The sequence below is a fragment of the Saccopteryx leptura genome, chromosome 1 (assembly GCF_036850995.1).
Source record: "Saccopteryx leptura isolate mSacLep1 chromosome 1, mSacLep1_pri_phased_curated, whole genome shotgun sequence".
In the NCBI taxonomy this organism is placed as follows: domain Eukaryota; kingdom Metazoa; phylum Chordata; class Mammalia; order Chiroptera; family Emballonuridae; genus Saccopteryx; species Saccopteryx leptura.
In genome coordinates, this window is record NC_089503.1 from 339408813 (window position 1) to 339421188 (window position 12376).

The window sequence follows — 12376 nt, forward strand, 5'->3', positions numbered from 1 at the left end:
TACATCAATCTGTTTATTGTATTATATGTTCATTACCTCATCATCACTTATCCCCTTTTACACTCTTCTATCTCCCCAACCGCCTTTCCTTCTTGTAATCACCGTGCTGTTGTTTGTGTCTATGAGTTTTTTTTCTTTGTTTAATTCCTTGAAATGTTCCTTTTTAACAATATAGTTTCATGCTGTATACTTTGTTCTTTGTCAAACTTAATTCTTTTGAGTTTGTATTTGGTATTCTTTGTCAATGTTTTCCCAATATGTTTTGCAGAATACTATTCTCTGTAAGATGACTATGTAGAACAGGTTTTATAGTCATATTTTCTGTTAATTACTACATAGTGTATTCCCCTTTTGGAAATTTCCAGTAAGTGCTAGTATACCAAAATCTCGGAGTAGTCCTGCAGCAAAAATAATTTTAACTTTGTTTAACCCAGCACATCCCAGACTCATTTAAGCATGAAACCAATTTTTCCTCTGTCATAATTATCAGTGAATATAATCAGAGTATTCTTGAGGAAATTATGTCCTAGGCAGAGTTTAAATTAAAGTAAATTATTAGTTTATTTGTTCTTTGGTATGAAGCATTCCTCAGGAAGAGAAACATTTCAAATTATATATTTAAAATTTTTTTGTGTGTTCATCTTACAATGTTAGTAAAAACAGTTTTACTTCAACATAGTTAAAAAGTGGAATTTTGAATGTGTAATTATTAAATAAAAATTTAACTTTTAAAATCATTGTCCTTTTACTGGCAAAAACACTAGGAGATATTAACTTTGTTGTAGGCATTTTGTTAAAGTTACTTTACTGTTAAAGAACACAGGAAAAATGGTTATTTTATTAGTAAATTTTATTTTTCAAGAAGTTTCAAGTTTACAGAAAAATTGAACAGAAAGAATAAGAGTTTCTATATATCTTCTACAATCCCCTATTACTAACATCTTTTATGTTGCTATATTTGTTATAATTGATATACAAATAACAATACATTATTATTAACTGAAATCTATAGTTTTTGTTAGGGTTGACTCTTTAGTGTATATTCTATTGGTTTTGACAAATGCATAATGCCATCGATCCATCATTATGATATCATACTGAATAGTTTCACTGTCCTAAAAATCCCCTTTTACTTATTTATTCCTCCTTCTTTCTTTGTGAACCCCTGGCAAGCACTGATATTTTTATTGTCTCTACAGTTTTGCCTTTTCCAGAATGTCATATGGTTGGACATCATATGGTAGCCTTTTTAGAATTGCTTCTTTCACTTAAAAATATGCATTTAAGTTTCCTTTATGTCTATTCTTTTTACTGTTCATATTCCATTGTATAGATGTACCACATTTTGTTTATCAGTTCATCTATTGAAGGACATCTGGTTGCTTCCAAACTTTGGCAATTATGAATAAAGCTGTTAACATACGTTGGTTTTTGTAAGGGAAAAGATTTTGTTTGTTTGTTTGTTTGTTTGTATTTTTCTGAAGTTGGAAACGGGGAGGCAGACAGACTCCTGCATGTGCCGGAGCAGGATCCACCCGGCATGCCCATCAGGGGGCGATGCTCTGCCCATCAGGGCGTTGCTCTGTTGCAACCAGAGCCATTCTAGCGCCTGAGGCAGAGGCCACAGAGCCATCCTCTGCACCTGGGCCAACTTTGCTCCAATGGAGCCTCGGCTGCGGGAGGGGAAGAGAGAGACAGAGAGGAAGGAGAGGGGGAGGGGTGGAGAAGCAGATGGCGCTTCTCCTGTGTACCCTGGCCGGGAATCGAAACTAGGACTCCTGCACGCCAGGCCGATGCTCTACCACTGAGCCAACCAGCCAGGGCTGGGAAAAGATTTTAATTATAGTTCTTATTTTTCCTAAAGACAAACACTTTGAACTCAGATTATGAGTAAATGGAGTCATCTTTTTATTTTTAGTTGAATTAATCAGTTTAATAAAATTCTCAACTTATTTTGGGTCTGTGAGAATGTTGTTTTATATTTATAGGCAGACCAGTTTTACTAAAATTTATTGTTGAATCTTTGCAAGACAAAGTTTGCTAATTTGCTGCTATTCATGTAAAAAGTGGTCCTCAATTAAAAAATCATCATTAAATGCTAGATTGGATTCATTAATAACATTGTAATTAATGAAATTCATGAGGACTTTTATCTAGAGCAGGGGTCCCCAAACTTTTTACACAGGGGCCAGTTCACTGTCCCTCAGACCGTTGGAGGGCCAGACTATAAAAAAAACTATGAACAAATCCCTACGTACACTGCACATATCTTATTTTAAAGTAAAAAAACAAAACGGGAACAAATACAATATTTAAAATAAAGAACAAGTAAATTTAAATCAACAAACTGACCAGTATTTCAGTGGGAACTATGCTCCTCTCACTGACCACCAATGAAAGAGGTGCCCCTTCCAGAAATGCAGCGGGGCCAGATAAATGGCCTCGGGGGGCCGCATGTGGCCCGCGGGCTGTAGTTTGGGGACCCCTGATCTAGAGGTTCTGTAACTATGAAAGTAAATTAGATAAAATTGCAAAAATGGTTTTCAGATTTTTGATTTTTCATTTAATGCGTGACTTTTTTCTCTAAATTCTTTGGCCCCACAGTTATGCATACCTCAGAAAATCATTAAAGGTTCATTTCTTCACATTTATTCTCTCTCCGTGTCCTGTCCTTAAACTGTCTCTTGAGAGTAGGAATTACACAAGGTGGGGCAAAAGTATGTCTACAGTTAGTTGTTCAAATGGAAAATAATACAAGAATAAAATAAACCCTGTGCTTTGCATTCACAACTGGAAACCTACTTTTGCCTCACCTTGTATTGATGTTTTCTCTCTATGTAAATACTTCCATGGCCCATACAGAATGTTGAAAAGAAATGTGTATATATATATATATATATAGCATTGGTTTAATTTAAATTCAATAATAATTATGCAGAAGGATTCAGTTTTTCATCCTGATGCTATCTCTTTGTCATGGATTTTAGGGACTTTTCCTTTTGTGGTCTGAAACCTGCTGACTGCTTTGCAGTAGATACACTGGTGAATAGTGGGGATTAATCTATGCCCTGTTTCCCACATTTATATTTTGCTTATATTCCCAATTAAGGTTTTGCCTTTCTGTATTTTATTTCTCTTTTGCCTGCTTTCTTTATTTTCTCATTTTCTAGAGTGTCTAAAAATCTCTCACATCTGACAAATGTTGACTAAATTCCAATCCAGTGATTTAATTTATATATCATATATATTACATGTGAATGCTTAATCATACCAGATATTGTAATTACACATTTTGAATGACATTTCAGTGTTAATAACTACTTTATTATTTACTGATGTGGAAACTGAAGCTCAAAAGGACTATATCATTTGTTTAAGATTATGTCAAGTAAAGAAGTTGAGCTGAGATTTAGTATACTTAGTCTTATGTTAAATCTCTGCTCAAAATATAAATTTTAAAAAGTCCAGTACCCCAAATTGTTGGGGAGAATGCTTGGAAAATATTTGCATAATTATAAAATAAAATGTATGTCTTATAAAAACTATGCCTTTCTTTGCCAATCCTGCTTTTGTACCTCTGGCATAGATAGCATTCCTTTATCTTCTTAGTACTCATTATTAGAATGTATATGATGGGTTTTTTTTGGATAAATGTGCTTCCATTAAAAATAGAAGTAGGCCCTGGCCGGTTGGCTCAGTGGTAGAGCGTCGGCCTGGCGTGCAGAAGTCCCGGGTTCGATTCCCGGCCAGGGCACACAGGAGAAGCGCCCATCTGCTTCTCCACCCCTCCCCCTCTCCTTCCTCTCTGTCTCTCTCTTCCCCTCCCGCAGCCGAGGCTCCATTGGAGCAAAGATGGCCCAGGCGCTGGGGATGGCTCCTTGGCCTCTGCCCCAGGCGCTAGAGTGGCTCTGGTCACAACAGAGTGATGCCCCGGAGGGGCAGAGCATCGCCCCCTGGTGGGCAGAGCGTCGCCCCTGGTGGGCGTGCCGGGTGGATCCGGGTCGGGCGCATGCGGGAGTCTGTCTGACTGTCTCTCCCGGTTTCCAGCTTAAGAAAAATACAAAAAAAAAAAAAAAAAAAAAAATAGAAGTAAAGCTTGACCAGGCAGTGGTATAGTGGATAGAGTGTCGGACTGGGACACGGAGGACCCAGGTTCAAAACCCCAAGGTTACCAGCTTGATCACGGGCTCATCTGCTTTGAGCGTGGGATCCTAAACATGACCCCGTGGGCACTGGCTTAAAGCCCTAGGCCACTGGCTTGAGCAAGGGGTTGCTCACTCTGCTGCAGCTCCCTGGTCAAGGCACATATGAGAAAGCAATCAATGAACAACTAAGGAGAGTAAGGAACTGCGACAAAGAACTGATGCTTCTCATCTCTCTCCTTCCTGTCTGTCTTTCCCTATCTGTCCCTCTCTCTGTCTCTGTCACTCACACACACACACACACACACACACACACACACAAACACACAAATAGAAGTAAATAGTCAAAATTAAATGCCATTGAATTAGGGTTAAGATTCCCTTCACAGATTCCGTGATTTTTAAATTGTCATGAAATGCACATAAAGAAAGCATGACTTGTTTTTCTTTTGGGCTTTTGAGGGCTGTCAAAAGGAGTAACAGTACTGTTACTTTTAAGTTTTAAAATATTTACTTCTTGATCTTTTAAGAAAAATTTCTGTTAATGTAACTTTTTATCATCAATTAATATTTTTTTAAGTAATATACCTGTTCATGGAGTTTCACCTTACACAACTTTGTACCTCTGGGCATAAGATACAGAATTTAACCAAGGAAGCCATTTTCTTTAAAGGGTTACCTGAATGATTATGGCATAAAAGCAGAGACAATAAGAATTTTAAGAAAGGTTTTATTCTGTGTGTGTGTGTGTGTGTGTGTGTGTGTGTGTGTGTGTCTACAGAGGATGTATATTTGATAACTAAAACCTTGTATAATGCTAGAAAATGTTTTCTCAACTTTTTAAAAACATTTGCTTTTATTTACTATACCTTGAAAAGTAGTGACATGAGTTCAAATTCTTGTTTGCAAAAGGGGACAGGGTTTTTTTTTTTTTTTTTTTGTATTTTTCTGAAGCCGGAAACGGGGAGAGACAATTAGACTCCCACATGCGCCCTACCGGGATCCACCCGGCACGCCCACCAGGGGCGGACGCTTTGCCTACCAGGGAGCGATGTTTCTGCCCCTCCGGGACGTCGCTCCGCCGCGACCAGAGCCACTCTAGTAGCACCTGGGGCAGAGGCCAAGGAGCCATCCCCAGCGCCCGGGCCATCCTTGCTCTAATGGAGCCTCGGCTGCTGGAGGGGAAGAGAGAGACAGAGAGGAAGGAGGGGGGGTGGAGAAGCAAATAGGCGCTTCTCCTATGTGCCCTGGCCGGGAATCGAACCCGGGTCCCCTGCACGCCAGGCCGACGCTCCACTGCTGAGCCAACCTGCCAGGACCGGGACAGGGTTTTTTAACTAAAATATTTCAAAAGTTCCAGCCAAGGGTCCTGGCCAGATATCTCACTTGGTTAGAGAGTGATCCCGAAGCACAGAGGTTGCCGGTTTGATCCCAGATCAGTGTTCCTGTCTCTCTCTTTCTTTTTCTCTTTCTCTCCCCCAACCCCAATCCTCACTCTCTAAAACAATAAATAAAATAATTGAATAAGGTTTCAGCCAAGAGGAAAATTGCTTTCTTTATGTGAAAAATTTTCCAGTAAAATACATAATGAAATAAAAAGGAAGACTAGGAAAGGAATGACTGTGTTAAATGATTTTCTATATGTTATTGGAAATGACTGAATTTATTTAATGTTGTTTAACTTTTCTCAATATTTTTTTTATCTGTATTTATAGTAGAAAATACAGAGTTTTTACAGCAAGCTGCTTTAGAAGAATATGGTCCAGAGCTTCATGTGGCTTTGAGGAGTCGAAGAGATGAATTACATTATTTAAGGAAACTCACTGAACTACTTTTTCCTTATGTTTTGCCTCCTAAAGCAACAGACTGCAGGTATAAATAGACTGGAAAATGTCATAGCAGTTTTTGCATACCATGCCATATGAATATTGCTATTCTTAATCATAGTATTAGTACACCAAAATTTGAGGTTAGCCTATGATGTGAATAATATTTTATTCTATTTAAAAAATATAATTTATTGGGTCTTAAAATGCCATTTTAGGAGCTGAGTATTTGTGATGTGTTGTGTTGCTTAGATTTTTTAAAATTAATCTTTTGCAGTCATAAATATGAATACAATTAAATTTCCTATTTGAGAGAATTAGGCCCTGGCCAGTTGACTCAGCAATGTAACGGTGGCCCAGCGTGTGGATGTCCCGAATTTGATTCCTGTTCAGAGCACGTAGAAACAACAACCATCTGCTTCTCCACTGCCCCCCTTCTTTCTCACTATTTCTCTTCTCATGCAGCCATGGCTCGGTTGGAGCAAGTTGTCCCAGGGCGCTGAGGATGGCTCCATGGCTTGCCTCAGGTGCTAAAATAGCTTGGTTGCTGAGCAACGGAGCAACAGTCCCAGATGGGCAGAGCATTGCCCCATAGGGGCTTGCTGGGTAGATCCCGGTTGGGGCTCATAAAGGGAATCTGTCTCTCTGCTTCCCCACTTTATACTTAAGAAAAAAAAAGATAATTATACTTTGTTACTTCCTTGGTGTTCTTTTTAATGTTTTTTTAAAAATTTTAATTATTTATTTATGTTATTTATTGGGGTGACTTTAGTTAATAAAAATACATAGATTCAGGTTTACAACTCTATAATACATCATCTGTATATTGTATTGTGTGTTCACCACTCCAAGTCAAGTGTTCTTCTATCACCATTTATCCTCCTTTACTTTCTTCTACCTTCCCCTACCACACTTTCACTCTAGTAATCAGCATACTGTTGTCCGTGTCTATGAGGTTCTTTTTTCTTTTGCTTAATTCCTTCACTTATTTCACCTAATTCCCCTCCTCCGACAGCTGTCATCTGTTCTTTTTTGTGTGTTAATTTTGTTCATCAGAGTCCTCATATGAGTGAAATTATATAGTACTTGTCTTTCTCTGACTGGCTTATTTCACTTAGCATAATGCTCTCCAGGTCCATCCATGCTGTCGCAAAGGGTAGGATTTCCTTCTTTTTTATGGCCGAGAATATTCCGTTGTGTAAATGTATCCACTCATCTACTGATGGACACATGGGCTGCTTCCAAATCTTGGGTATTGTAACTAACACTGCAATGAACATAAAGGTGCATATATTCTTTTGAATTAGTGTTTTGGGTTTCTTCTGATATATTTCCAGAAGTGGAATCTCTCACACATAAAACAGTTTCATTTTTAATTTTTTGAGGTAACTCCAATACATTTTCCACAGTAGCTGCACCAATCTGCATTCCCACCAACAGTGTATGAGAGTTCACTATGGTCATAGCCAACACTTGTTTGTTGACTTATTGATGAGCGCCATTTTGACAGGTGTGAGGTGATATCTCATTGTGGTTTTAGTTTGCATTTCTCTGATGATTACTGATGTTGAGCATTTTTTCATATGCACATTGGCCATCTGTATACAGTATCCTCTTTGGAGAAGTGTCTATTCAGGTCCTTTGTCCATTTTTTAATTGGATTGTTTGTTTGTTTTTGGTGTTGAATTTATAAGGCTTATAAATTTTGGATATGAACCCTTTATTAGATTTATCATTGGTAAATACATTCTCCCATTTCGTTAGTTGTCTTATTTTTTTTAAAACCTTTTCCTTCAGTTTATTTTTATTTTTAAAAATTTATTTATTTTTTCTTCTTTTCCAAGTGAGAGGAGGGGAGATAGATCCCATGTGGCCTGACTGGGATCTAAATGGCAACCCTTGTCTGGGGCTGATGCTCTGCCCATCTGGGGTCATGCTCACAACCGACCTATTTTTAGCATCTGAGGTGACAGCTCCACGGAGCCATCCTTAGTGCCCGGGGTCAATGCGCTTGAACTGAGCCATGGCTGCAGGAGAGGAAGAGAGAAAGAGAGGGAGAGAAAAAGGGACGGAGGTGGATGGAGAAGCAGATGGTTGCTTCCCCTGTGTGCCCTGATGGGAGTCAAACCTGGGACATCTACATGCCAGGCTGATGATGTTCTACCACTGAGCCAACTGGCCATGGCTTTCTTCAGTTTATTTTTAAATTTTTATTTACTGATTTTTTGTTTTATATAGAGGAATGGTGAGAGAGAGAGAAAGAGAAACATCAATTTGTTGTCCTGCTTATTTTTGCATTATGTAATTGGTTGATTCTTGTATGTGCCCTGACTAGGGATCAAACCCACAACCTTCCATATCAGGATGATACTTTAACCAACTGAGCTACTTAGCCAGGGCTGTCTTTTTATCTTGTTGGTGGTTTCTTTTTCTTAAAGGTGCAAAAACTTTTTTTTTTTTTCAAAAACTTTTTAGTGTGAAGTAGTCCTATTTTTTTTTTTCTTTTGTTTCCCTTGCCAGAGATAATGTATCAAAAAAAATGTCTTAGGTTGGTGTTCCTTTTCAAAGACGTACATTATGACTCACTCGCAGAAACAGTTTGAACAAACTATATAGACACATTGGTTTTGTTTTTTGTTTTTTTGTTTTTTTAACATTCTATTTTATTTTTATTTATTCATTTTTTAGAGAGGAGAGAGACAGAGAGGGAGAGAGAGGAGAGAGAGACAGAGAGAGAGAAGGGGGAGGAGCTGGAAGCATCAACTCCCATATGTGCCTTGACCAGGCAAGCCCAGGGTTTCGAACCGGCGACCTCAGCATTTCCAGGTTGATGCTTTATCCACTGCGCCACCACAGGTCAGGCCGACACATTGGGTTTTAAGTTATTTACATGGGAAGAATAGTTATATGACATTTAGATTATTCCATAAAGTTACTTCATTAGTCTTACCCTAACAATCTTTTTTCTTTTTGGTATTTTTCCAAAGTGAGGAGAGGGGTGGGGGGTGGCAGACAGACAGATCCCGCATGTGCCCGACCAGGATCCACCCGGCATGCCCACCAGGGAGCGATGCTTGGCCCATCTGGGGCGTTGCTCCGCTGCAACTGAAGCCATTCTGGTGCCTGAGGCGGAGGCCATAGAGCCATCCTCAGCCCTGGGCCAACTTTGCTCCAGTGGAGTGTTGGCTGTAGGAGGGCAAGTGAGGGACAGAGAGGAAGGAGATGGGGAAGGGTGGTGAAGCAGATGGGTGCTTCTACTGTGTGCCCTGGCAGGGAATCAAACCTGGGACATCCCCACGCCGGACTGACGCTCTATAGCTGAGCCAACCAGCCAGGACCCTAACAATCTTTTTTTTTTTTTAATTTTTAAAAAAAAATTTTATTTTTTATTTTTTTTATTTTATTTTACAGGGACAGAGAGAGAGTCAGAGAGAGGGATAGATAGGGACAGACATACAGGAACAGAGAGAGATGAGAAGCATCAATCATCAGTTTTTTGTTGCAACACCTTAGTTGTTCATTGATTGCTTTCTCATATATGCCTTGACCGTGGGCCTTCAGCAGATCGAGTAACCCCTTGCTCGAGCCAGTGACCTTGGGGCCAAGCTGGTGAGCTTTTGCTCAAACCAGATGAGCTGGCGCTCAAGCTGGCAACCTCCGGGTCTTGAACCTGGGTCTTCCGCATCCCAATCCGACGCTCTATCCACTGCGCCACCTCCTGGTCAGGCCCTAACAATCTTTATAGAAGAAACCATGACCTACTTTTTCTGATGTACTTTAAATATTACTTTATTTAAATTTTTTATTTTAAAGAATTTTAAAATTTACCCTGTTTTAATTCAGATATTTTATTTTAAACAAATTAATTTATAATATTAATCTAAATATTATAATTGCAAAATTATTATACTATTAAACATATTTGTTTTAAACATTACTTTAAAATTATATTAAACATTTTAAATATTTCAAGGTGGAAAGTGTTTTCTAATTCTCACCTAAGTCCCTTCTGATAAGGAAATAATTTTTTTCTTTTAAAAAGTATTCTCTTTAGCCAATTAAGGACTCCAAGTGTGGTCTGAACCAGTAGCATGAGCATTACTTGGGAGCCTTTTAGAAATACAGAATCTTGAGACACACCCTAGACCTGCTGAATCATAGTTTGCATCTTTTTTTTTTTTTTTGCATTTTTCCAAAGCTGGAAACGGGGAGACAGTCAGACAGACTCCCGCCCAGCATGCCCACCAGGGGGCAATGCTCTGCTCCTCTGGGGCATCGCTCTGTTGCATCCAGAGCTGTTCTAGCGCCTGAGGCAGAGGCCACAGAGCCATCCTCAGTGCCTGGGCCAACTTTGCTCCAGTGGAGCCTTGGCTGTGGGAGGGGAAGAGAGAGACAGAGAGGAAGTAGAGGGGGAGGGGTGGAGAAGCAGATGGCGCTTCTCCTGTGTGCCCTGGCCGGGAATCGAACCCGGGACTCCTGCACGCCAGGCCAATGCTCTACCACTGAGCCAACCGGCCAGGGCCATAGTTTGCATCTTAACAAGGTTCCCAGGTAAGAACTGATGTAGATTACTAAGTATAAATACGATTGTTTTCTTTTTTCAGATCCCTGACCTTACTTTTAAGAGAGATCCTCTCTGGTTCAGTGTTCCTTCCTTCTTTGGATTTCCTAGCTGATCCAGTAAGACTTAAATTTTTTTCTTTAATTGTGGTTAAAATTTATCATCTTAAGTTTTTTTATAGTAGTGGTATTAAGTACATGCATAATGTTGAGCAACTGTTACTACTACTCATTTTCACAACTCTTTTCATCTTACAAAACTCTTATACCCATTAAACAATAATTCTTTATTTGTCTCTCCCCCCTGCTCTTTACAGTCCCCATGTTATTCATGTGTCTATGAATTTGACTACTCCACATACTTCATATCAATGGAATCATACAGTATTTGTCTTTTTGTGGTTAGCTTATTTCACTTAGCATAATGTCCTCAAAATTTATCCATGTTGTGGTATATATTGAAATTTTATTCCTTTTGTTTTGTTTTGTTTTGTTTTTTTTTAATTTTTTTTTAAATTTTATTTCTTTTTAAGGCTGAATAATATTCCATTATAGGTATATAAATCATTTTGCTTATTCATTTATTTCTTGTTAGACATTTGAGTTGCCCTTTTTTTTCAAGAGAGACAGACAGAGACAGGAAGGGAGAGAGAGGGAGAGAGATGAGAACCATTAACTCATAGTTGTGGCACTTTAGTTGTTCATTGATTGTTTCTCATACAAGCCTTGAGCAGGGGGTCTTCAGCCAACCTAGTTACCCATTGCTCAAGGCAGCGACCTTGGGCTCAAGCCAGTAACCATGGATCATATGATCTCACGCTCAAGCTGGCAACCCTGTACTCAAGCCGGCAAACCTGTGCTCAAGCTGCTGACCTCGGGTTTTGAACCTGGGACTTCAGCATCCCAGGTGGACACTCCATCCACTGTGTCACCACTGGTCAGGCAAGTTGCTTTTGCTTTTGATCCAATAAGATTTTGAAGAAACAGGAATATTTTATAAACTCTTTTTTTTTTTTTTACAGAGACAGAGAGAGTCAGAGAGAGGGATAGACAGGGACAGACAGAGAGGAACGGAGAGATGAGAAACATCAATCATTAATTTTTCGTTGAGCGTTGCAACACCTTAGTTGTTCATTGATTGCCTTTTCATATGTGCCTTGACCACGGGCCTTCAGCAGACTGAGTAACCCCTTGCTCGAGTCAGCGACTTTGGGCTCAAGCTGGTGAGCTTTTTTTTTTTTTTTTGCATTTTTCTGAAGCTGGAAACGGGGAGGCAGTCAGACAGACTCCCGCATGCGCCTGACCGGGATCCACCCAGCACGCCCACTAGGGGGTGATGCTCTGCCCATCTTGGGACTGTTGCAATCAGAGCCATTTTAGCGCCTGAGGCAGAGGCCACAAAGCCATCCCCAGTGCCCCAGGCCATCTTTGCTCCAATGGAGTCTTGGCTGCGGGAGGGGAAGAGAGAGACAGAGAGGAAGGAGAGGGGGAGGGGTGCAGAAGCAGATGGGCGCTTCTCCTGTGTGCCCTGGCCGGGAATCGAACCCAGGACCTCCGCATGCCAGGCCGACGCTCTACCACTGAGCCAACCGGCCAGGGCCAAGCTGGTGAGCTCTTTGCTCAAACCAGATGAGCCCGAGCTTAAGCTGGCGACCTCGGGGGTCTCGAACCTGGGTCTTCAGCATCCCAGTCTGACGCTCTATCCTCTGCGCCACCGTCTGGTCAGGCTATTTTATAAACATTTTAAATGCCAAAGTCAGAATAACTTTTGGCTTTTTTCATAAAAGATAAGATCAGCATTATAGATTTTTAAAAAGTCCTTTTGTATGAAATAAGTGCACATGCTTA

At 40.0% G+C, this 12376-nt stretch overlaps 1 protein-coding gene across 6 annotated transcripts in view; it reads left to right on the forward strand.

The window, feature by feature from the left end:
* The window catches only part of SNX14 (sorting nexin 14), a 96497-nt gene that overhangs the window by 28976 nt on the left and 55145 nt on the right, over positions 1 to 12376 (forward strand). For 5 of the 6 annotated variants that reach the window (XM_066358924.1, XM_066358922.1, XM_066358926.1 and 2 more), the window contains exons 8-9: positions 5858 to 6014; positions 10573 to 10648. In XM_066358924.1, coding sequence (XP_066215021.1) covers positions 5858 to 6014; positions 10573 to 10648 — 233 coding nt within the window. The remainder of the gene's footprint in view (positions 1 to 5857; positions 6015 to 10572; positions 10649 to 12376) is intronic. The other variant, XM_066358923.1, reaches the window with a different exon arrangement.